At 41.2% G+C, this 27,273-nt stretch overlaps 1 protein-coding gene across 4 annotated transcripts in view; it reads right to left on the reverse strand.

The window, feature by feature from the left end:
• The window catches only part of ptprub (protein tyrosine phosphatase receptor type Ub), a 145,284-nt gene that overhangs the window by 41,056 nt on the left and 76,955 nt on the right, over nt 1-27,273 (reverse strand). For all 4 annotated transcript variants that reach the window (XM_068735243.1, XM_068735242.1, XM_068735241.1 and 1 more), the window contains exons 4-9: nt 20,909-20,990; nt 18,195-18,310; nt 13,509-13,683; nt 9,095-9,388; nt 3,629-3,946; nt 1,839-1,948 (exon numbers count right to left, since the gene is read on the reverse strand). In XM_068735243.1, coding sequence (XP_068591344.1) covers nt 1,839-1,948; nt 3,629-3,946; nt 9,095-9,388; nt 13,509-13,683; nt 18,195-18,310; nt 20,909-20,990 — 1,095 coding nt within the window. The remainder of the gene's footprint in view (nt 1-1,838; nt 1,949-3,628; nt 3,947-9,094; nt 9,389-13,508; nt 13,684-18,194; nt 18,311-20,908; nt 20,991-27,273) is intronic.

The following is a 27,273-nucleotide window of genomic DNA, read 5'->3' on the forward strand; positions in this document are numbered from 1 at the left end:
TGGAGAGCTAAATGAGACGACCTTACTGCAATCAGGCAAGGGTGAACATATAAGGATATATAGTACATTAGGGCTGGGACAGATCCACTTTATTCAAGGAATGAACACACAGTCACTGCTCATATGCATGTAGTATACACACACACACACACACACACACACACACACACACACACACACACACACACACACACACACACACACACTGAAGATGCCACTCAAGCCAAACCAAAGGCTTTGGTGATTATCATAGAAGAGCTTAATGCCTACTCATGCCTCCTTAGTGTGGAGGTAGAATTAGGAGCCATCCAGTCACTAAACACAGACAGACCGCTGTACTTCCTCTACAAAGGCAGACATAAAAGATGCCGGAGCAGTAAGCAGGGCTTGCAGAACAGCATGGCGGCTGATGGGCTCAGGCAGAGTGGTCAATGGTTTATACTGAGAGAAATTAAGGTTTTTTTACAGCTCTGTGTATAGAGTTAGTTAGAAAGTTCAACACACTCAGAGATCCTGTGCATTCTCCACTTATATGTCAAACCACAAATCCTATGTAATAATTGATAATTGCAAGTGAGTCCAAGGAAAGAAGCCTTGAGGATAGGTAAGCAGGTCCACTGATGGCTCATCGCAGACAGAGGGTACATAGAAAATCCAAAATCATTATCTGGCTAAACATAAGGCCTGACACGGGGCTCTGTTTTAATGGCACAGGACCAGTGTTAAGTGACGGGGCTTGGCCATGTGCACAAGGTCAGGGACAGCGAATCTGAGTAACGCTGCTATTTTTTCATTTTTCCCCCGTGCACTAAATGGTTGGGTGAGGGAGAATACAATGTAGAGCAGAGTGGTTTGGTGATTAAGCATGTCTGTACTGTGCCAATTGCAGTGGCAATTGAAGAAAATGGCTCACCAAATAGAGAGGAAAGTGCTTTTGCACTGGGCACAAAAATACCAAAGGAAAAGGCACATTTCAGTTACAGGAGCATGCTAACATTTTAGAATGTTGCCTGAGATTACAAAAATGAATGTGACTGGATTTGCTGTCTATGTGCAGTTTGAGTATTAAAAGTGACATAACGACACACTGCTGAAAACCAAAAATACTCTAGTTGACCAAACATACTGACCACAATGTCAATTTAGTAGCGCTTCAGGAGCTTTCTATCATATCACGCATCTTCCTCAGCAGATGTTTGCCCAGTTGACATGGAATTGCTGATGGTCAAATTTAAAGTTTTCTGTGCACTTAATGGACTTTTCATCAATGATTTGTAATAATATAAATTTTAATTGAAAAATAGATATTTGAACTCCTAGAATTTAGGTGTTTGCCAAACCTTTCAAAAAACGCTATAGCTGTTCCAAAAGCAGAAAAAAAGAGCAAAAGTTTAAGGAATGGATTAAAAGGTGTGTTTATCTACTAACTGAAAATGCAAAGCCAGTGCTAATGCATGTCCGGCTAACTTAGATAAAGGGAGAGGGTTAGTTATTGTGTTGGGTGATGTAAATAAATACAAATCATAATAGCATTGTGAAGTATTTCCCAACTGTTAAGGACACGGTCCTGGATGCTACTAGTGCAACCTATATCAGAGTACATTAGCGGATTTGTACTGCGTGTTATTGGATTGGAGGAAACTTAACAGTCCAGTAATGCTAGCCCCAGACAAACTCCTTATCAAAGATAGCATTAGCGGTTAGTTGTCATCCTTAAGGCCTTTCCTTTAGTAATGTTAAAAGGGAAAAATACTATTAAACTAAACTAACATTTTTTTAAGCTAAACATGCTAACAATCTTTAAAGTGACAAGACAGAAAGTGTCTCTCTGAGCTCACCTCATATTGGGTAATTAGGCCATTGGGCTCGACGGGCTCCTCCCACTTCAGGAAGATCATGTCATCCAGCGGGGTAAAGGTGAGCGACTCTGGCGCTATGCCTCCGGGTACTATAAGAAATTGACAGAACAAACATTTGTCGGGGAAATTGAAGTGCTAATCCCACAGTGAGCTTCTCCTTTCAATATCACAGAAGTGAATGTCACAGTGGCTCAGAACAATGCACCACATGAGACACTCAGACGAGTGAGCAGCAGGCACAGCACATCAGATAAGGACACAGTTAATTTATGAACTGCATCAATTATGTAACCACAACGCAGACAAGAGAAATAAACTCTAAGATGGATACTATCATTTTATATCAGTCTTCAGTTGAAATATATTGATGAATATGTCAGACACTTGCTGGTACATTTATTTCTGACTGGCAGTGAGAGGATTGTCAATGCGTGAACATTCAACATTAGACTGTGTTAACAGTTTTTTGGGCCATTCAGTTGCAGCCCCAGTCCCCGTGGTCTGTGTGAGCGCTGTACAGAGAAAGACTTATGTGAGATTCAGGCCTGAGGCTAAAGCAAGATCCAAACAGCTGAGTCAACTGTTATTCTTTGAATTGAGTTAGTCTAGAGGACAGAGTTGCTTATTAAGGCTTTTGGAAGAAGCGTTCATAATTGACATGTACTGTATGTATATATATACTGTATATATATATATATATATATATATATATATATATATATATATACACACACTATATATGTGTGTGTATATATATATATATATATATATATATTTATATATACACACACTATATATATTCAATCACTTCAGGAAAAAGAAAATCTTTCTATTGCTTTTTAATTTTCTCTTGATCTTTTTCTATCTTTCCCCGTACTGTATAGATCTTTTTCTAAAAACCTTGTTTGTTTCGATTTTTTTTCACGGTAGAATTGATTTCTCCCTCAACTGCCATGCAAATGATGTGCTGCGGCACAAAGGAATAATAGGAGATAAGAAATAAGTACAAAATCCTATCTCAGGGTTGCCAGAGACTCAGACATAATGTTTTCTCTGTTCTGTTATTTTCGTCTAAAAATGAAATGGATCTTTTGTAATGCTGATTCCGCCTCAGTCAGATGGTCACACTCTCTGCATTGTGTTTAAGGAATGCATAGGAGCTGTTGTGAATGTTTTGCAATATCTAGCAAATTTATCACATATGAAACAAAACTGTTTCATATATGAATTTGTATGGTTTACCCACATACCGTGCACTTAATTCATGTTGAAAAACATCATAAAAACCTCAAAAGCAACCATCACAACATAAATGTGACAGTAAAGTTCTGGTTGTGGGCAGTCTCAGGTCAGGATAGTCTCCTGTCTGACATTTGCTATATGAATAGTTAAACAATTTGAGGGAATCTGTTATATTTTAGACATCGCACTCCAAGGCAGCTATCTAAAGTCATGTAGTAATGTCATTTTGGAGGATGCAGACTGTGGTGCTGTTGAACTGTATTGCATTATGACTGACTGTGTTTCTTTTTTATTTTGTTAACCCCAATAATATCAATGAGGAGAGGCTAAATTAGAGAAAAGAGATCTTTTTATTCTATATCTCCTAATAAAAGTAGGATTGGTTGCAATATGTTAGACTGCTGTATATTAATGTGGTAATCAATTCTCTCAAAATCTTTACCATTTTGTAATGACATTTTTCATTTTTAGTTTTCCTGGCCTCTGCTTCCATACCATCTATTCTGTAACCTCCCCAGGAGACTTACTGTCCTCCTCGGTCTGGAAGGCGACCTCTCTGCCCTCTTTCTTCCCCTCAGGGTTGGCCAGTGACAGACGGACATGGATGCCGTGGTAGGGTGGCAGATCACGCAGTGTGAAGCGTGAAGCATTGTGTTCCACTGCCATGCACTCGCGCACAGTGGTGTTGTGGCCTCCGCCGCCTCCCGCCGTGGTGTAGCGGTAGCATAGGGACACTGAGTAGGTGTGGCAGCGTGTCAGGTTGAACGCCAAATTCTCCCACTGCAGGGACAACTGCCTGGACTGGATATCTGTGGCTGCGAGGCCTCGCAATGCACGCATAGGCTCTGGAAGGGAGGAAGATTGAAAAAGAAAAAAGAAGATTGAGTAATAAAGAAAGTGGAGACAAAAACAAGCAATGAGATTAGGGAAGTCATGAAGGCACAATACTGAATTCTAGAAAATTAAACCACAGGTGACTTCATTTTATTGTTAAATATTTGATTTCCCAGCATACCCAGCATTCAACACTGTCACTGATCCCAGGACTACCCTAGCAGTCTTTCACTTGTTTCCCTCCTAGATGCGGCCATATTGTCCCGCCACAACATGGAGGTTGACAGTTTGCTGCCAGCACGACACACCCACATCCCCCATGGCAGAGTGGGAACTTGTGCCCAATTGTGCTAATTAATTGGACAGGCTGTGGGTTGCTGTCGCAGTCCCACCAGTCCCCGCCTCTGTGTCGCTGAGCAAATTGACTATCCAGTAGTTATACTTCTTTACCCTGAGGTTTAATCCACACACAAAAAAATGCCAGTGCTTTACAAGGGCACTCACTTCCGCTGGTCACTTTTACTCCTGGGTCATTGCGATGGCCAGATGTATTTTTAGAAGGCACCAAGTTAATTCTGGTCACTGCCGGGTTAACCCTGACTTTCTCTGACTAAAAGAACAACAGCTCTGTCTTTGATATCTCCCTCAAATTTAATGGCTAGCTGAAAGATAAAGAGAGCCTCTATACACAGAAGCACAGACCAGCCAGTGTTCAGGAGGATGTCCGAAAACTGAAGAGAGGCTGAGTTAAGCCAAGGACATCCTCAGTATCAATGGGGGCATTTATCAGTGGCCATTATAAACACAGTCAATTCCTTTTTGTCAAGCAATATGCTACCTAATGTATTGTATTGCTTCGTTCTTTTAATAGGGCACGTTGAGTAATGGGCCAGGGAGGCAGGGAATGACAGCAGAGATATGGGGTACAGGAAGAGATCATTGGAGTTTGAGGTTACTGGCCAAGGTCTTCATTCCCGTACTGACTCGTGCACTCAGTGGGATTCTCACTGCAGCACAGATTAGTGCAAGGAACTTAAATAAGGCAGCTAATGCATCACTTAGCAGGAGCTAATGCACTAAAACAAGAATTATCTAAGAAAATGGATTTGAAAGTAGCTGTGCAAGGACACAGATACGCATACATGTGTTGTGTTAAATAATTATTTAGTCCAGTCTCTTTATCTTTTTTTGTATCCCTTTTCATCTTCCATTTCTCTCTCTCACATCTATATTACATGTATGTTCAAACAGACAAACATTTACATGCTACTGTAACATAAGATACAACAGTCCTATGCCCAGATTCTTACGCACTTATTACTGCCTATGGTAGAGCAATTCTTTTAAAGTCAAATTTTATGACATTTCCAATCTATACTGAAGGTTTCTGCAGTCTCCAGCTTTCTCTTTTAATTTGCTGTCTGGCATCTCATACTAAACGTAAATATGACCATTGCATTGAACAGAACCACATCCAGACTAATGTGACGGCAGATAAATGGGTGGGCACAGCAATCGCAAAGTAGTACACTGTGGCCAGCAAGAAATGTTAATATTCCATTGTTCAGTGTGGCTGAGGATTGTCTTAATGGTGCAATTGATAGTCTGCACAGTCTGAGAGCTAAATAAAGAGAGGCATTTAACTGCTGAGCTGATGAAAGCGCCGCCAAAGAGGCCACACTGTGCTCATTGTGGCTTTTCTCAAAGTGGACATTTGTGCCAGCCCCTTCCCGTTGCTTCGTCCTATCTGTGTGTATGCCACGGGCACCCATTCTCTGGCACCCTGTGGCGCGAAAACTGCAGTCACCCCAACATGGCCAAAGCCCAGAGCACCATGTTGATCCTTGGAGATTGGAAGTTAGAGTAGATGTGACAGGTTCTGGTTTATTATCTCCCCTAAAAATGTGAGATGGGACAGCAGCAGGACAGAGCAGAGTTGCCTTATATTGCATGCATCGGTGGAGGGTATCTGCACTGACTGTGTCAGACGGGAAAACCCAAATTGATACAGACATGCACACCTTTACCCATGTGCGAGCAAAAACACAAGCACACATAAATCCAAGCACCCCAGATGTAAACATACAGGGAATTTTGGCTGAGAATGGAAGACATGATGGACGACATGCCAAGAAAGGCAAAGCACTTGTGTTCCTAATGTGTCTAATTTTAGTCAGGCTCCAGTGTTGGCTCCCTCTAACAGACCAAAAGCATCATGGGCAGGGGCTTTCCAGAAGGTTCAGTGACCCAGCAGCAGGTTGAAGCCCATTAACGTAGTTTGGGTACCACCTGCAGTACAAATGCCCGGCTCTCCTCTGTGATTTACTTGAGGGGCTTCAAGCTGTGCTAATGCACCGTGCTGATAATCACAGCAATGGCTCATCAAGCACACCTGGATGGCCATCAGAGCCAGGCAGAGACCATGTTCACATTCACGGTCATTAGTTTTACAGCAGCCGTACGAGGACAGTTCGACTCAGCGAGGATGTGTATGCGTACGCCGGCTAGCCAACATGTTTGGGAAGGAGGGAAGTATTCAGCATGACCATAGAAGAGTGAGATTAGTCACGGTGGCGAGACACAGCTCCTGGAGAGGAAATTCACTTCCCTCCTAAATACAAGGAAGGTTCCAAAATTCCCTTCTGTTCGCTGGATAATTACCACCTCCCTGAAATCACCGCAGCACCCCCACCATCTATTTTCTCCTCCTTAAACCTAATCAGGCCAACAGCAAGGTTGGACGATTAGGATTCAGCGGTAGTATGTGGGGTCAGTAGGGATAGCGGAGACCAGATGGTTTGGAGGTTGACCAGGGGGAGCTCTGTTGTCTCCTGCAGGGTCAAGCAGGTGAGATACACCAGGTGGAAGAGGTTTACAGGGATGCAGCTTACTGTACAGTGTATAACACATCAATACGCCCCGGTAAGAGCTGTGAACACGGAAGGAAAAACAACAAGACAGAACTATTAGCAAAATTAATTTCACCTATACTGCCTCTGTATTGAACTAGTACTGCATCTAAATGCCCTGTTTAACAGCTCAGCAAACAGCAGTATCACTTATCCCACACATGGTTGAACAAGCTAATGTCACAGTGGTTGAAATGTAAATACATCATTAAAGGTTGAGTTTAGTGACTTTCACAAACACCGATACCAGCAACTGAAAGCAATTTCCGTACGCCGTGAATCTCCTCTCGCTTCACCTCTCGCACATTCACTCTCTTCATTTTTACTGTTTCACTCTCTCCCTTTGAAAAAACACCTCTCTCCCCCACACATACTCCCACACCGCAGCCTTCCCTCCACTCTTACTACTCTTGCTATCGACTTTTTCCACTTTTTTTATTTTTTTATTGTGAATTTTCTGTGTCTCTTGGGTTGGGCGGGGTGTGCAGGGATTGGGGAGGGAGCGCTGTGAGCTCACTCATGGTGCCCTGATGAATGGGGGGTGTCTTTGGCTGTTGAGAGAGGAGAGTAGCTTTAATATGTCATTGGAGAGGGGGCCAGGGAGCCTCTACTGAAGCAGTGTAGGGAGATATGTGAGGGATGGTGTGTGGCAGGAAGAGACCGTTGGGCATAGAAAAGAGTGATGACCATGGAAGACTCAAATCCACAGACTGCCTTTGGGTAACACAAAGCTGTTCATTTTGTGTGCCTGTAAGCGTTGCGCACGCACTGCAGATGCAGGCAGCGGTAATGACTGTGCATCTGCATCAACACAGTACTCTTTGTGCTATATATGTGTACATTTTAAAGTAAGCATGGGAGTGGCTTACTGGTATCCCACTCATCTCCCTGGGTGTTCTGTGTCTGCACACTGACAGATGATAGGGGCGCACAGATGAAAGCAGGGAGTACAAAATGTTGAAAAAAAAATACCTTTATAGGAGGAAAACCTTCACCTGAGTGATAAGTGAGAATGAAAAACAAATGTATTTAAATCTGCATCTGGAATGTTGCTGTTTCTTTAGTTTAAGAGGAAGCTGGAAGCAAGATAATAGAGCTGAAACAATTTGTCTATTATATAATTAGTTTATAACAAACTACTGTATTTTTGATAATTGGTTCATTGTTTCTGTTGTTTTTCAAGCAAAACTGACAAACCAACCTGGTTCCAGGTTGTCAGATGAGAGGATGTGTTGCTTTTTCATATATGACAGTAGGCTAAATATCCTCTGATTTTGGACTGTTCGCATAAAACAAAAAATTTGAAATCACGTTGGGCTTTTGGGATTTATAATTTTCAATACTTTCTGACATTGATAGACACAATATTAATTGATTACTATAGCACATAACCTGCAAATGAATGAATATAATCCTTAGTTTAGCCCCTACAGACCTATTATGAATATGTGAAGTTGTACAGTACAATAGTATATTGGCCAAAGTCATGTGTCCTTCATTGTTTATTTTAAAACAGTTAGTATCTCCGTTTACTGTGATTGATATGTTTCCACCACCATTTATTTCTTGTCCATTTATTGTTCGTGCCCAAAATTTCAATCCTCTTCAGTAGATATCAAATAAGCCTGCTTTAGGCTAGTCACTGTAGTCAGTCAGCTGTTATCTTTTAAATAACAGTCAAACCAATATTGCAGTGCTGGCAGCAAAAAAAGTCTTCCTCTCAGTCTCCTCAGCTCCAGAGTTCAGAGAACGCCAGTGATAGCAAATGTGTCTTTTCTTAAGAGATAAGTATATGCAGCGACCGAGTCACAACTTGTCTATCAGCTCCTCTCTGATTGAATTTTAGCAGATTATCGTGACAGATACAGCCCCATAATGTAAGACTCTCTGAAGTTTCGGGGTGTTGCTGTTGGGCATTGGTACTTTGAGCTCTGGACTTTTCATGGAATGAATTAATTAAGTGCAAAGAAGACACATTTATCGGTATTTTTTAATCTAGATTAAATCTATAAGGCTGTGCAATTTAGAAAATCACAGAGTAGCATCCTGGTACAGGCTGCATTGAAGACCCTGCTGCCCCATGCTTGTAGTTTCTACCAAACAGCCAGGTGTTCAACTCACTGAATTTTTCCTTTTTCTTGTGAAATAAAATACATTCACCTCTAAAAATCCTTGAATACATGTACACCCACCATAACTGCATTAGGACGGCGACGCCCTGTCCAGTCGTACAGTGTGTTACAAGCTCACCTGCACACTTGGTCCTGCTCACGAGAGGCGGTCCAGGAGGGCCAGTTCCTCCCTCTCCGGGCCGAGTCAACAGCACACTGATGTGGTACTCCGTGTCTGGATCCAGGTGCCACAGCTTATAGGTGACCATGTTGACTCCGTGCACCTCTGACCACGGAGACTGGCTGGCGCGGTACTCAATCTCCTTCCTGATAATGGGGCCATCTCCCAGGATAGAGTTGGTGTTGAGCTGGATGATTAGGTAAGTGGAGCCGGCGCGCAGCAGCTGGGGTGGCGCAATGGGGGATGGAGGTACTGTCGGAGGAAATAAAAAGCAGTGTTTTTTGTTTTCCTGTTCAAACACAAGTTTAAATCGTTAAAAGGCATTTACTGGCGGGCCCATAACACTCTTCACATTCAAGGGAGGTAAAGTTGTGGTATTAATTTCATTAATCAGTTGTATGCAAACAGATTTCTCACTATGTTTAAAGCCTACTGAGTCTTAAATGAGTCCCCAGAGACTGCAGGATGTGAGCAGGTCAAACTGCGTCCAAATAGCCGATTAGTCATACCTATAAACAGGACATTCAGATCTGCGCATAGATTTTTAGCAAAGTAGTGAGTGAAAAAACAGCTGTGCATGCAGTGCATTGAATGTGTATGATCTTTGTAGCTGAAGGATTAAGTGGTGTACATCTTTTTCTCTGACTGAGTGTTCAGTCCTCAGAGCTGGTAACCATGATGAAAGCGGAGACTCTGCATCACTGTCGGAAAAGATTGCCAAACCAAGGATTAATTCCAGAGCCCACCGGTCAAATGTCACTTACTGGCAGATCCAAGCCACTGAACAATTACACGGGCAACAGTGTGAGGGAGGGAAGGGAATGCAAAAGAAATGAGGACAAAGCATGAGAAAAGATCAGAGTTAGATCTGTGGCTGTGACTAATCCTTCATCCGGCAGTGGCGCCTCTGTCTTTTATGGCGCTCCTCTCTGTAAGCTTTCAACATTACTAGCTCCTCACCTCTACTCCCAGCTGCTTCCCTTTGCCTTGACTTAGCCTGCAGCACCTCATCTTTAGGCTGTCAATGACTGCATCCATAATGAAAGGCCAAATTTAGGCCTAAGGCTAAGCAGCCAACAGGGCCAAATTTAAAATAACTCACTCATGTATTTTGTAAGTTCACAGCTCAGTTTTATATTTTGTTCATTTTACACTTTATTTCTTCTCAGTATATTATTAGTTTTGCTTTTCATTGTTTCCCTCTCTATACAGAGCTACAGAGTGCTGCAAGGATGAGTTTTGATGGCCAACCAAGGAGTTAGCATAGCAGTAGTTCCCTCAACAAAAAGCCAAAAGGATTCTCCATTGGATTTTGGATTATTGCAGAAAATAAGCTCTGTGGCAAACACAAGTTTATGATATTTTACAAACCCATTATAAAAAAAGCAATGACTTCCAGAGGAGAAAACTGGAAGTGCTAAAATGCTAACTCATTTCCAGGTTTTAGGACTCATTCTTTCTCAAACTAAACATTGATCTTTGGTTAAGGCTTTCTTTGCAGTGGGGACTCGAGCTTTAAGAGGGAGTAAATCCCTGCAAACACATCTTCAAATGTGCTCAGGATCAAACCTTAATATGGGGCCAAAACAAAAGCCATAGTCATACAGTACCTTAAGGAGAAAGATGAATGTTTTATTCTTTATGTGGGCACGTAGCTGTCCACTATGGGGCAATAAGAGAGCTTCATTATGATTCCTGCATTCAATCTACAAAGTTTAAATGGGTGGTTCCAACTCATTAAGGGAATGATTAGTCCCTTCTTAGCGGGGCAGTGTGTGGAAAGGGATTCATAAAAGTCTCGTTAAGGACTTGGTCTCAGCTCCTGTGAAACAGATTACAGGGTCACAGGCAGTCTACTTGAACATGACTTACAACCGGGAATCACACTCGTGGTGCAGAATGAGCTTTGTCATAAATAACATCTTTGTCCTGATTAAAAACTAGAATTACTGCCTCGCTATTGTATGCTTCCGTCAACCAGTCAAGTTGTAGTTTACATCCATGTCTTTCCAGACTCATATAATCTATGTAGTGAAAACTTTGAAGGAATTTAATAAAAAGTATTAAGTGTATTTTTTGGGTGAAATGGAAGTCCAGTGAAAAACATGCTGTCTTCACTTAGATGTTGTTTCAGAGGAGTACAAAGGACTGATGGAGAAATTCGTCACATGGTGCAACGACAGTCACCTGAAGCTCAATATCAGCAAAACCAATGGGCTTGTTGTGGACTACCAGAGGATCAGGGGCCCCCAGTCCTAGTTGTCATCCAGGGAGAGGAAGTGAAGATGGTCGACTCATACAACTACCTTGGGGTACAAATCAATAAAAAACAGGGTGCTGCAGATCTTCTATCCGTCAACAGTAGCCAGTGCTCTGTTCTTCGCAGTAGTGTGTTGGGGTGTTGGTATTAAGGCTTGGCGGTCAGGAGTCTGTTAAAGAAGGCCAGCAAGGATATCAGGTTGAAACTGGAGAGTGTGGAGGCAGTGGCGTAGAGAAGCACAAGGGCAAAAATCAAAGCCATCTTGGATAACCTTTCCCACCCTCTCTACAACAAGCTGTGGCAGATTGGCAGTTTGTTGCAAAGAGTATGATTGACAAGATCAAAGCTTGTGGGCTGTTCCTCATCCGAGTCAAGGGTCTAAGGATGGAGGATGTTGCTTGCAGTAAAGAATTTAAAGCCCCTTGAGGATTTGTGATATAGGGAAATATAAATAATATTAGTTTGACTTGATTTTGTTAAGCTTTGTTGTTCTTGCTCGGCTGTGTGTCTAAAAGTGTGAAAGTTCATTGAGAGAAACAACAGAGTCAAGGTCCTCGTACGTGTTCACATGTTTGCCCTATAAAGTTGATTCTAACAGACCACAAAGTTGTAGCCATAACAGTAGACAGTGCTTCCAATATAGATGTTGCTGCAAAGAAGCTACAAATGCTAAAACGAGGACACTTCACAAACAAATCTTCCACCCGGCAGCACAGACGATCTCCATAACCACCACAGTTTTAAGGTGGGCACCCAAGATTAGTGTCACCAATTCAGTATCTGATCATAGGTTCAATAAGGTCACAATCTTCCCTTTCGTTGCATGGAATTCTGGCCAGAAAAGTGTTTTTACTTAAACTTTTATAATCGTCATATATACAGGTACTTACATGAAATTTGACCTTTGCATTTAAGCATTAAGGAGCAGTGGGCTGCCGTGAAGCGTCCTCGGAGAAACTTTGGGTTCAGTGTCTCACTCAAGGACACTCAGACCGTAAGAGATCAAACCTCCAGCCTAGTGGTTAAAGGATGACCTGCCCACTCAGCCACAGTGTAACACAAATTAAAGATGAGGCTGCTGGGAATGTCATTAGTTTAGCAGGTATTTGGTAATGAAAAAAAGTATTGCAAAAAAGAATCCATCCAAATGCTGTTGAGACATTTCAAGAACCACAAATGTCAACCTGCTATTGTTGTTAGAGGAAAGTAAAGGGATCGTCCACTCATTCAGATACATCATCTGGGGATCATGAATGTCTGTACAAAATTTGATGGCAATCCACCAGACAGGTGTTGAGCTATTTCAGTCTAGACCAAAGTGATAAAGGGACCAACCAATTGATCAACAGACCGACAATGTAGAGACTGATATTGCCATTAATACAGCATGTTTTGCACTCTCTCTAACTCTCCTCTGCCCTTACATCAGTCATTTAAAAAATGCAATATCAGGAGGAGCATACAGTAGAGGACAAGAAGATTGGGAATCTTTCATATCCTTATTTCCCCTTCTCAACCTCCCTTTGCTGAGGGCTAGAATTTGTTATGCCATCAAACCATCCCACAGCCATGTCATTACTACGCTGTCAAAGTGGTGTCAGGCTGTGGGGTTGGAGTGAGTAATGGGAGTGAGGTCACCATCTGAGGTACGTGATATGACAGGGGCTGCAGGAGTCCAAGTCAAGTGTTCAGCTCTTTGACAGAGAGCTGAAGAGCTGAGTATGGCAGCCTATTTGACAACTCCAGCTCAAAAAACAACACATGTCGGGGAGATTGCATTTGCCATCCAAAGAGCCTTCATGTGTGTCGGGCACCGTACAATTTGTGCTTTGTGAATTTTATGGAAATCGGTTAGGTGTCTGTGATTTCACCCATTATGCACAAAAGGTATCCTATGGGTGATTTGAAATGTGTTCACACGAGTGCCTAGTGTGATCAATTTCATTTTTAATTTTCCTTTGAATCACACGCAGTAATCTACTGTGACCGAGAGAAGCAGAAAATCCTGTTATCATAAAAACAGCAGGAAAACGGATGGTTGAGATGAAAAAAGCAGAAGGGGAGAGAAAGACCAAAAAGAGAACATTAACAGACAAAAAAGGGAGTGTTTACCTTTGACAACCAGTTCAGCAAAGTTTGAGACCCCAGAGCCTCTGGGGGACTGAGTGACACAGCGGTAAAGGTCTTGATCCGTTCGCTGGACGCCGTCTAGCTGGAAGGATACCACAAAGCGCCGGTGACTCAAGTGCTTGACTGATGCCGTTGTTAAAATGTCCCCATTGTGTCTCTGAAAAGCAGGAAAGGACAGGGTCAGAGAAAACAGAACAGGTCATCATGTCCCTCTCTCTAACACACACAGGTACATGTCATTTCATACAGTGTATCGGGTACGAGAGCTACACACACACAAACACACACACACAGCTAGAAAAATAAGCAGCAGAGGCCAAGAATTCTTAGCTGTTGTCGTAGTCTCTAGTATGGGTCAAGCTCCCAAACCCTGGACACATTTTTAGACTATTCACCAGAATAATTGTGTGACTAAGTGTGTTTTATGTTCATTTAATATCTGTGTATGGGTCAATAATGTAACACAAAGTCCATATGGTTTCTTATGGCGTCTTCCTTATATTCCTGTTAAAGTTGTTTTGGGGGAGAGTTTTTCCTTTTCAGATGCGAAGGTACTGGGACAGAAGATGTTGTGTGCTATACATACATTGTAAAGAGGCACATTATTGTTATTTGTGAGTTTGGGATATACAAATACATTTAATTGAATTGAATAGTCAACTGTCAATGTGGTGTAACTGTGGTTGATTGTACCAATTAAACTTGCTTAAAACATATATATGTATATATATATATATATATATATATATATATATATATATATATATATATATATATATATATATATACACATCTATATACATACATATACATATACATATATATATATATATACACATCTATATACATACATATACATATACATATATATATATATACCGTATTTTTCGGACTATAAGGCTATATCCTTAAATTTTCTCAAAAATTGACAGTGCGCCTTATAATCCAGCGCGCCTTATGTATGGTTACTTGTTGTGCTTATTGATCGATTTTATGTGGTACAATGCGCTCAAAAATCTGTCGAAATGTGTAAGTACGACTTTGGTAAGCAACGAAGCCGCTCCGCTCAATGGATATTCGGAGCATTACGGTACGCTGTGTCACTACCTGATCGGCCCCGTAACAGGAATGTAATGTCTAAACTAAAAGTCAAAATCGATCAATAAGCACAACAAGTAACCATCGGTCGCAACTGTCGTCCGAGCTTTCACGAAAGCTGGAATCATCACTGAACAGCCAAGTACCGATAACGGCAACAAGACTGACTCGGAAAATGACGAGAGGGATTCGGGCATTCTTGATGCCGAAATCGCACAGCTGTTTCACTCAGACACTGAAGATGAAGAATTCGATGGATTTGTGGAAGAGGAATGAATCGATAAGTGAGTGTATTTTTCTGTACCGGTATTTGTTGTTACAACTGAGTTGAATAAAGTTTGATTTATTTAATGCGCCTTATAATCCGGTGCGGTTTATGTGTGAACATAGACACGTTAATTCACAGTGCGCTTTATAATCCGGTGCGCCTTATAGTCCAAAAAATACGGTATATATATATATGTATACATACATACACACATATATATATATATATATATATATATATATATATATATATATATATACATACATACATACATACATACATACATACATATATATATATATATATACATACATATACATCTATATACATACATATATATATATACCTACATATATATAATATGTAATTCTGTATGACTATTAAAAAACATCCAAGTACACACATCTTCCAATCTCCCTCGTTACACACACACACACACACACACACACACACACACACACATTAAATACCTATTAACTAGCCCTTGTATGCAGTTATTGCTCAGTGAACCCCCAAGATACATAGCCAATAATGTAGCAAAACACACTTAAATTATTGCTATCTGGGTCAGTTCTTATTAGAGTTGTGTGATTAAAAAAGGAGGATTTTCCAATTGTGTGCAATGTAATTAGAATGGCAGGACCATGTCTCTGATTTAATCACGCAATATGACGATCAGACATGCTTTAATACAACAAATGAAATCTTGTTAAAATAATAGTGATTATGGGGGTAATACATGTCATGAGTGTTGTCCCTTGATGGAGCCTATCTACAACCATAGCTGTCCTTGGTGTGCGATGTTATTGAACCAAAACATTTAACTGCTCAGCAGTTAGAATTGGGAGACAGATGGGCTTTGATGTATTAAGGTTTAATCAGTTTAGTAAATAGGTTGACGGATGAGTAGCAGCATGTAGACTGTTTTTTAGTAGAAAAAAAGAGACAGTAGAAATGGCTGTGAAACAACTGCTGGTCTTAGCATAAAAAAGAGTCTCAAAGCACAAACAGAACATAAACAAAAGTGAGTTGGGGCAGAAAGTTGGAAACAGAGGGAAATAGTGCTGGAGAAAAGGCGCGATTCAAATGAATGTTGCATGATGCACCTCGCTGTTGCACCGTGAGAGGCATTTCTCACATTGTTCCACACCATTAAAACCACTAGCATCTGTCAAGTCCACATAGTCTCAACAAAACACATTGAATCTGACATTTTTTTTCTCATGTTTTCAGGCCATTCTCTTTGTGTGAAATGGTGGACATTAATCCTAAAACTCATCCTTTTGATCTGCCCGTTTTAACAGAATCCAAAGCATGTGAGCATGCTGGGATTACCAAGGAAACCTTTGGGTAATGCTAGGCCATCTCTGCCTCTGTTGTGCTTCTGATTTGGGCCTTTCAAAAGCCACAGACCACACAAACCTTGGGTCGAGCCTTCGTAAGTAAACACATAAACACACACCCTCTGATTAGGGTTAAGCAGGCAATTAATCTTGTGACCGCAAAGAAATAAAAAAATCTCTCAATCATACTCTGCTGCATCCTCCCCGTTTCTTTTTACAGTATTTTCATCACCTAGCATGTGGATTACAGAAAGGAGGCGGGGAAAAACAGGATGAATCAAACAAGCATGAGATCATGTTACGTAAACAATCTGGCTGTGGCTAATTGGCGAGGAAACGACAAAACGATCTGTTAATATGGCAGACGTGTTCCGTCAAGACTGCGCTGCAGCTGGTACGGCAGATACAACGAACACAAAAGGGCACAACAACTGAAAACAAGAGTGATGCGAGTCTATATGAAGACAACGGGTCAGACAGACATGTGTGACGCGGACAGAGCAGACAGAGGTATGGTGAAGAGGACAGTAAAAGGCAGAGGAGAGGCAGAGAAGGAGCATTGCCGTGGCCTGGAGATCTCATTACAGCAGGCGCCCTGTATGGTCATGCCAGCTAATTGCCCAAAGCATTTGTCATCAACCTTGTGTTGTGACCAAATGCCTTGTTTGATTGAGCGCTCAGAGAGGTTCGGAATGAGGATGCTTCAATTACATAAATCACACACCTCCCTGTTACCAAACATTACAGTATAGGGTGGCTGAGGTCAACCATGATTAACACTAGCTGTAGTGGGTGTTAAGATGTTGGCAAAAGCAGTGAATGTGTGGCTGCACAGCACAGCATGAGATGAACTTTTTTTTTTTTGCCCTACAGCATTATGACGTTTGGTCCTTTAATCAGAGCTACATAAAGAGAAGGATTTCAAGACCACAGAGTTATTCCCCACCAGAGGAAGACCTGCGTGGCCCGTCTGACCTTCACAGAGTATGCCATTGTAGATGAAAAGACAGAGATCTAAAACACAGCACATGATTTGAATAAAAACAGGAGGCAGTGAAGAAAGCAGCGAATACTATGATCCTATAAGCAACACAACATTTCAAAGGCAACAAAGTGAGGAGGCTTCAAGGCCTTCATGGCCTTCACGGCATTAAAACTCTGTCGACAATCTTTATTTAAGCACAAGCACGTCTGGGACACATAATGATTCAAAAACAGAGAAAGCCTTGTTGCAATGGTTATTTAGGGGTAACACACTCCACTTAAAATGCAGTTGAGAGTTCAGATACACGATAACTTCAACAAGTTATGAGTAATCAAACAACTACAAAGAGAGTCAAAAAGACTACATAGAGACACAAAACGACCACAAAGAGAAGCAAAACAACAAAGACATTCAAATCGACCACGAAGAAACACAAACCTTCCACAAAGAGAGAAGAAACTACAAACAGATACAGAACAACCACAAAAATGAACAAAACAACCACAGAGAAACACAAAAGGACTACACACAAATGTAAAACAAGCACAAAGAACCCACGCCACACACCAAACGACCACAAGGAAAAGCAAAATAAGAGGAAAACCAACCACGAAAAGATGCAAAATGACCCCAGAGAAACACAAAATGATGCATAAGAATTACAAAAACACGCAAAACAACCACCAAGACACTCAAAACTACAACAATGAGACACCAAACAACCTAAAAAAGGAGTTGTTTTGTGTCTCTTTCAGTCTGGGTGTTTTGCTGCTTTTCAAGAGAGGTGAGGGGCCTTTTTACATGTCCGAGACCCGGGGCCACTGTCTCACTCTAAAATATAGAGGATCCAGTCTATCAGGTGTGAAAACCAAACCAAAACCTGCTATTTTCATTTTGTACCGTTGATGGTTTTGGAGGTACAGAATACAGCGCTCACAATAAACTTCTATAAACTCCACCATTAAACCACTGACCTCCAGCAGGAACTTCTCAGCCTCTGATGCTCTTCCAGCAGCAACACACTGAAAAGTAGCATTCTGCCCAGCATTGACCTCCTCATCTCCTAGCCTGGAGAAGTGCGGCGCCTTATCTAAAGAGACAGACAGAGAGAGAAACACAGTAAGATCAAAAGAGTCCATTACCATTCAGACATTTCACAATGACAGTCAGTTACACAACATAACATTTTATCAAGGCTTTTTTTTTCTTCTTTTCAAATACATAAACAGGAATTTCAGGCTTCATCCAATGTTTGCCCATAAAAACACAGAGCAGCAACAGTTTCTTTCATTTGGAGGTTTGAAGCAGCACTAAACCTGAGTAACGACTTTCTATTCTATCAATTCACCGTGCTTCATTTGTTCCTTGAAAGTACTGATGCATATTAATGCATATGACTTAATATTAAAACTCCTTTATCCTTTAACTTACTATGTATTTCTTTTTTGATTGCTCATAGCAGTTTGCAAAAATGAATTTACAAATGCAGTTGAAGGAAAAAACTAAAACTAAACAGAAAAGTAAAAAATAAAGTTTAAGTTTATCTTTTCGCTTTTTTGGGTATGTGTCATCCTTGTGTTGACAGCGGAGGATAGAAGATGTTGCATTGCTTTCCACTTCCAGATTCTCCAGACACATCAGAACTTATTGTGATCATGTACTGTATATGCCCATGATAACATTAAAATACATTTAAATAGTAAAATAAAAAATTGTAAACATACTGTTTGAATAAGACAAAAAAGTGTGTAAATATGTGTGTTGAGAGGGTCACACACTGTGAACAAAATGAGAATAGAGGCGATATGAGCAGATTGTGGGAGTGAATATGCAGAAGAAAAGCCACAGAGAAAGCATCAGTACTCCACATCTCGACTAATAATGTCCCAGCATGCTGAGCGAAGCTGCCAATGAGTCAGTGTGTGGGAGTGGCCCTCTCACCCAACTCCATGATTAACAATAGTGCAGTGAGAACCGGACCCCTGCAGAGGCAAATCACTGGGTAAACGCCGGCAGCACTGCCTACAATCCCTGAGAAATGAGGTAGGACAAGTCGACATGTCACTCTGGATGACTGACAGGGAGAGATGGCAGAACAACAGTGAAGCTAATGTTTGGGTCTCACACATCTCCTGCTCGGTTTTGCATAACATTATGTTGCTATCTAGCAAGAGGGGTGGGGGGGACGGGGGACGGGACACAGGACAAATTGTTGATCTTGTTTGTGTACAGTAAGTATTAAGGGGAGAGTGCTTGCATCTGCACCCTACAGGTGGCCACGTTTCCTTTGGAGTGACTCTCCCTCCTCAAGTTAATTCATAATTCATGCCTGAGAGCCAAACATAAACAAACAGCGAAATGAGTGTGAATGGAAGAAAAAATGATGTCCCCACAGTTGGCAATAACTGCTGTGTTGTACAGCAAAATGTGTCAGATTTTATCCTCAGGACTCTTTAGCCTGATACATATTTCAGTGGAGTGTAACACTGATTTCAGAGTCAAAGAGTAAGACTCAGGAGAAGAAGAAAAAACAGAAAAGTCAAACATGCTTTAACCAGAATTTACAAAAAGGAACTTGTTGAGCTTTTTACATTTTTTTTATTTAATTGTATATTTCTTTTACTATGCGACACTTCCCTTCGAGTTTTCACTCCGTCTTCCTCCCTCGCACTGTTAGATGCCAACTAATGCAGGCTGGCCATGTGTCACATCATAAGGCATGTTCAGGTCTTGATGAGAGTCTTAATTATTTAATGGCCACAGTGGGAGCATTCAGGAGATGCCATCTGCTGTCTCGGGGAGAAACAGGGTGACTGACTGGGCGGTGAGCATACAGCACGGGTTCGACCAACCTCACAGCCGGTGTTCTTTTAAAAAAAAATCATTGGTGGTATCCTAAGTGACATGACATCCCTGATGAGTCTCCAAACACTATTGTGATAACAACAGGGGATATCTAAATAGATAATGCTAAATCCCTATGACAGAAAAAATATCCATCAAGCTTGTGTCAGTAATATATGTCTTGAAAGCAGTGTGGACCAATGGTGTTTAATGTGCTTTGAGCCCTCGTGTTCAGCAGTGGGTTGTACACGCCACGGAGCGTGACACTGAAAGACCTTGTCCAGGTATTAAGGGACTTAGTGACTATGTTTTACACAAGGTCCTCAGGGGATAACAACACATTGAACCGCCACCCTCACTGGTACAAAAAGAGCTCCGCTGCTGGGAGCCATTGGTTACAAAAAAAAACACCCTGAACATTCTCATAAAGCTTTGAAATGCAGTGCTTGATGGGGGGAAAACCCCTCTGTGCACAGTGACTTATGACGACAAAGCTACGCCACACTTCCAGTCAGGCCAGGGAACATGAGAGCCTTCAGAGAGAGAGAATTAAGGATTTCACAGATTAACAAATACATTTGGCTGTCAAACAAGGCTGGAGGCCGGAACGGCAGGTGTGTTTTCAGGTGGGGAGTGTTGGCATTTGGGTGTCACAGTGTTTTAATAGCACTTCTGTTGTCACTGGGCGCCTCAGGACAACCTGCAATACTAATATAAAAAGGTCGATCAGCAATCACTCTTCTCCGCATCCTATTGAAATACATATTTCCCTCAAAACCACTAAACTTTTTTATCCCTCCAGCACCTCCTGTAATTGCAATTCATTGTCAGAAGTGGCACTTACAGCAGGGGTAGTTGAGCACCATGATGTCATCTATGGCAATGTAGCCTCGCCGCTCTCTGGAAACCGTTGCCTCAATCAATACCTGCAAAAGTGAAGTGAATACGTGATGAACAGTATAATTCATAAGTTTAATTCATAACCACAACAGCTAAGGCATACACTTGTGATTAACCTAATGCTCTCAAAGCTGAAGTGTACAAGCAATTTTCTGAAGAACATTGAGGGGCTGTGTGAATTCCATTGCTCGCGTCCCGCTTTCAGTGACAGACGCATTATTTACAAACAAGCCCATCGCCACATGGCCGCACATCTGCTGACCCAAAACAAAAAGCGAGACAATGTGAGAAACAAGAGAAAGACAGAAGCATAAAAATAGGGAGATGGATAAGTTTTGCCTCAGTCCGCAGGGCCAAGAGAAGTAATAGCTTTATCAGGAGACACACAATGTGGCGCCTGACTCATGAGCTCTATTCCACATTCAGAGCACAGGCTGCTGTGAAACCATAACAGCAGATAATACAGCTTGCACAGGACCACGAGACTCAAGGGAGGACAAAGCTCCATACCGTCCTATGGAACAATAAGCTGGATGAGCAGCAGGCTCTCATGAAACCTAATCAATATCAAATCACCATCCTCAGTAATAGTGAGAGAGTTATGAGACACTGGGGTGATGTTTGTTTTCACAGCACCAAGGACAGTCTTCCATCCACACGTTTGATCGAAGGCCGGCTTTGAGTTATTGTTTCTCATAATCCTCTGACCAAATGATTACAACATGGTCCCTATTACTGGGTCTTGATTTTTACTGAGGCCGCCACACACACACACACACACACACACACACACACACACACACACACACACACACACACACACACACACACACTCAAACTATGTTATATCCTTGGAGCTACTTTAAATGTGTGTGTCTGGTGTCTGTGTTTACACGCAGGCGGAGCTCAATGGGTTATGCAAGAGTGGAGCTCATACTTGTCAAAGTTATGTAACTGAATCAAGTTGTAGTAGCTTCAGTGAGGCTGGGTACCTGAAATATCATACTGGCATTTCAGTGCCAAAACCGAAAGAACATGTAAGTTAATACTTGACGTTGGAGACAGTAGTTTGACCAAAAAATCTTACGGTACTTCAAATAGCTTGTTCAAAAATGTGAACTGCATCCCATAGTCTATCGCTGATAATGCAGTTTTCCTATTATCTTTCAAGGGAATATGATATGGTTGAGAGCTCTGGAAAAAAAAACTGTTAGTGGGCCGTAAAATACTTTTTGGGAGATTTTAGCCACATCTCAAAGATGGAGTTTTTCAAATCATGTTTCAAACTCCATCGACAGAGGAAAACCTTCAGATGTGATTGAATTGATTTTCTACAAATCATTCTCAAATGCATCAATCATATAACTAAATATTACATCAAGACAGAGTACCTTTCGATTGTACATTTCCTGCATTTTTTGTCAGGATACTTTTTTAGATACCTCGCTTTGCGGAATATGAAAAGCAATTCCAACAAAACCCTTTCTCTTTTTCACAAAATAATACAACTAAATCACATCAAGACAAGTTATACTTCCAACCATTGTTAATCTGTGTTGTACAGCAACTACATGACATGTATGACAGTATCAATGCCAACTTTTGGCATCGAACCATTTTTACATGTTGCTGAAGACACATTTCAGGCAAAAAGTAGAAAAATACCCCGACTAAAAAAAACACTCAGCTTATCTTGACCAACACAATCTGCTTGTGTTTGCACACCTCATTCAAGAATCACAATAACATCTCTGTGACCTCTGGTCCAAATTCCAGCTCCACCTCCCTAGACTTGGGAGGGAACACAAAAATCGGTGTGACAACATCCCTGGCCATGCATGACCCCTAAAGGCACCTGCATCGACACATCATGATGGGAAGTGGGGAGATTGGGGTCAGCCAAAAGACTCCTGACAGAAAGAGACGCCGAAAGCCAGGCATGCAGAGAGAAGAGAGGGGAGGCTAGACGGTTGACAGAGGGAGAGGTGAGAAAGAAGCAGGAGGAAAGGTCCTGGCTGCTGGGTCTCACTGTTGTAGAGTGACCCTGCTCTGCCTATAACTGACTGCTCTCCTCCGGCTCAGGGAGGAACACTCAGGCTAATCTTCTTCTGCCAGAGTCAATTTTCCTGTTTGTTCCCAGACACCAATGAAACCTGAGCCGGAAAAGGCCACCCCTTTTAAAACGGGAAAATTAACATTTCCTGTTTTCATCATTTCCACTTTCCCCCTGTTTCAAGTGGTCTATTTTCTTTAAAAGCCTGTGCGGGATCCTCTTCCCTCATTTCACTCTTTCTATCCTTCAATTTTTCATTGTCGCGCTTTATTTCTTTCGCTGTCCATCTTTTTCCCTTGCTGCCTTCCCTCCCTCCTTCCCTTCTATTCTGCAGCTGCCTAATCATACAATATTTATCGCAATGATTAAAGCACAATATCCTTCAATATCTTGACCTGAATTAGCTGCGTAAGCACACACCGCCATGCCATCAGACTGACATCAAAATTAGCCAGAAACACTGATTAGGCTTAATGGTATACACAGAAGAGAGAAAAATGTCTTGAAAGTCTAATTGAAGGTGCTATTACTCTCTGCTGAGCTAAAACACTCAATAACAGATTGATTACTGGTTAATCCTCACTCTTCTTAGCCATTAGGATAGGAGGTTATTAAGAGGGAGACATTCAGAGCATTTGTTTCAATAAACAACCTTCCCAGATTTTTATTGAAAGCCACTTTCCCGAAGAAACTTTCTATATGCCTGTACTTTATTCTAATGAATGGCTACTTTACTTCCAAAAGATATAAAAATGCAGGAACCGTCTTCTGAAGAAAAATATAAAAGTGGGACACGCAGTGATTTATAACTGATATCAAATGCACATTAGGCGAACATATTACATTACCCTGCATTATTGGCTTTTAGAAGCAATTGTTATGTATACAAATCAAGAGATGATTTATCCGGCCCTATAAACAAGCTTCTACCGTTCCCACTCCGGCCAGGAGACACCATTAGACACAGGGCTTTTACTCACCATTAGACACAATCATATATAAATAACTTCTTAAATATTCACAGACAAAAGGTCGCATGCTGAAGTAAATCTGTTCAGGTGGAAAATGCCAAAGGATAACAGCCTGTGTCTGACAATATGGTTTAAATCGTAGAGTCTCAATTTGCTCTCCACAGTATTTCACAGACGTCTTTTCCATCGCCAAAGGCTCATCTGGCACGAGTCATCAGGCTGAAGTAGGAGATATTATCAGACAAAGCTGAGACAGGAGGATTCTCATTTACAAGTCTTTGATGTCCAACTTGTTCCTTTTCCTTAAAGAAATTAGTCTAATAAGGTAACAAGATGGAATCATGGGAAACATTGTGAAGTGGGCTACTCTGGTTTAAGAAGTCATGTTAAACAGGCGAGATGTGCACCGAACGTGATAATCAAATATATGCACCAACAATGTTTGTTTGTCTTTAAGATATTCAAAATATTCACATTCTTCCCGAGATCTGGATGAGAAGATCGATAACACTCTTGTGCGTCATTTGTTAAGTTCAGAAATGGTTAGCCTAGCCTAGCTTAGCATATAGAGTAGAAGCACAACAAACAAACAGCACCTCTAAAGCCCACTTATTAACACATTGCGTCGCCTTTATAAAAAATACATCACCACCCGAGGAGTTACATTATGTGCCCGACTATTTCTTGGCAGAGCGCAGTGATTTCCTGAAGGCTTGCCATCATTGTGGGGTTACCAGACAGTGGTTTTTGAATGTATCAATGTGCATTTGACATGACATGTGAGTATTGTATTAAGATCACACCTATTCTAAAAACACCTTCAACAGGGAGGGTGTAGTGAAAGAGGGGATGGATAATATATCATTCGCAATATCAACAAGTGCAGAAAGTAAAGCAAGTCTGAAGAAGATTCTGACATTTGGAAGGAGACAAAGTAGAAAGAAGAAAGTGAGAGATGGTAAAGAAGGGAGGGGGACATGTCTCCTGCTGTAGCCGGCAGTCTTGGAGGGCTAGATAACATCTTTAATATTTGATAACAAGGTTCTCCAGCTATTGCAAACACTTCTGCCAATAAGAGGCAGAGAGAGAAATATGGCAATGTACGCCAGACCAACACAACATCTTCAATCGACATATCTCAAGGTGATCTTGTTCTGTTAGATTTTCATCCCCAAAATACATTGCACCTCAAATCCCAATTTCACAACTGTGATAGGAGAAAATGATGCGGGTGTAATGCTTCTTCAATGCTTATTACTGGCATATTCATTCTTTGTTTTGATGACTGTTTTTAATTACAGTCCACAATGACTTTTTTAAAACAGTAAACAGTATCTTACATGTGCTGTAAACAAAGTATTTCATTACAATGTAAATCATGAAATGAGCAACCTTGATAGTAATCTTACATCTATATATGTGCAGTGCAAACGGTTAAACTGACATTTTGTATCCCTGTGTTGAAGCCAAGGAACTGGGAGCTCTAATGTGACCTGAAATCTAATAAGACGGAAAAACCTGCGGATTTGAAACCCCCTCTCTGAAATGATGTGTGTTCTCCTGGGATTTATTTTACTCAAGAGACAAAGATAAGAAGTGCCTCTTCTCCACCTCTGCTTCAAGCGAGTGCTTTACTAGTTTAATGACATGGTAAATCTGCCTACCTATCACTTAAAATCCAAAGTGATTGTATAAGACATGCTATGAAGCTAATACAACCCATACCCTTTACTATTTAAAGTCACACAAGCTGCAGCTAATGTGCTTCAGAGCTAAAAGTCTCGGGTGAATTTCAAGAGACCCGTGTTGAAGCAAACCAGGCTGTAACAATGTCCCATTGCCCTCCTTTTTGTTGCTCTGTTTTTATTGCACTGTTGATGGTTAACTACAGAGGACAGCATTAAGATGCTGATAAAGAAAATACCCAGCCTTACACCTCCACATTTACCCTCTTCTGTTTTGTCTGTTTAAAAGAGAGCAGTGACGTGTGGCAAGGCAAGACCTTGTGTCATTGCACAGTGATGAGCTCTTTGACTGCAGAGGGATTAGCAATGTAAGCTGTGGTACATGTGACTTTGAGGGGGCAGTTTGTTTTGCTCTCTTTGTACTGAGAAGCAAGCTCAGTAGAGTTAAAGTCAAATGTGAAATGAGAGAGGAAGCAAAGAGGAAAATGCATTGATTCCTTACATGAAGATACATTTTCTCTAATGGTGCCAAAACCTGGTGACCAAATCCCCCAATTTTATTCCAATACATTTGAACACTGTGTTTTCCCACACATAAAAGTGAGGTTGTTCAAGACATTCTATTAAAATCTGTACTGTCAATACTAATTTAAGTGTGTACTGTTTGTCCTGTCTTCAGAGCCTCATAAGCCCTTTATAAACCTCCTTCTCCTAACTGGAGCCTCTCATCGGGGGCCGCAGAACAATTCTGACTCACCTACTGGCCATCATTGTTTACTGGGATGCTTACAGAACAAGAAAGTGCACAATTCCACTGGGTAAAGATGAAGGGAGGTTGAGGAGAACAGAACTGGTATAAGTACACAGGTACATTCAGTCGTAGAAGACAGAAAAAGAGAAGGCAGGTTAAAACATATTGTATTTGTGAAGTATCTGTCCTGATGTGGTGATACTATAACGGAATAGTGGTTGAGGCTGTTTTATAACAGAGAGATCACAGCTCAGCACTAACTGCATCCATCAGCAAAAACACTCAACCATTTTTGGCTCACTCATTGTTAAACATTCATCATAAGAGAGACAGCTATTTAATACATTTAATTGGGGTGCTGTAAAAGTAATGATTCACACTGAAAATGCCATGAAAATAAAAGAACAGACAGTGAGAACCTCATTATTTTTGTTGCACCATTGAGCTAATGAACAGTTTTACTGGCAGGGGTCCTTGCTGGCTTGTTTATGAGGGGCAAAGCTCAAGAGAAGGTGTGACTGGCAGTAGCATTGATTAGTACAGCTCACAATCCTCTTGTATACGGATTTGGAGCTAGTGAGATGAGACTTTTTTTAGGTTTTTTTTTCCAAAGGTATATTTAAAAGGCCACGGGTCCCTTAGGATTATGTTGCTTGCATTTCAATGAAATATAAACATTCCTGGTAATACACTTATTCACTTTCTTGTCAAGACTTACAGTAAAAGAGAATCAATCAAGTCTATTTATAAAGCACATTTAAAAAACAACCCACGTGGATCAAAGTGCTATACAGACCAGAGCAGGTAGCTAGAATCACAGATAAAAGAAACACAGATGCAAACATCCAG

This window comes from Cebidichthys violaceus, unplaced genomic scaffold, assembly GCF_023349555.1.
Source record: "Cebidichthys violaceus isolate CVI_PGR_0920_01 unplaced genomic scaffold, fCebVio1.0.p SCAF_7, whole genome shotgun sequence".
Lineage (NCBI taxonomy): Eukaryota > Metazoa > Chordata > Actinopteri > Perciformes > Stichaeidae > Cebidichthys > Cebidichthys violaceus.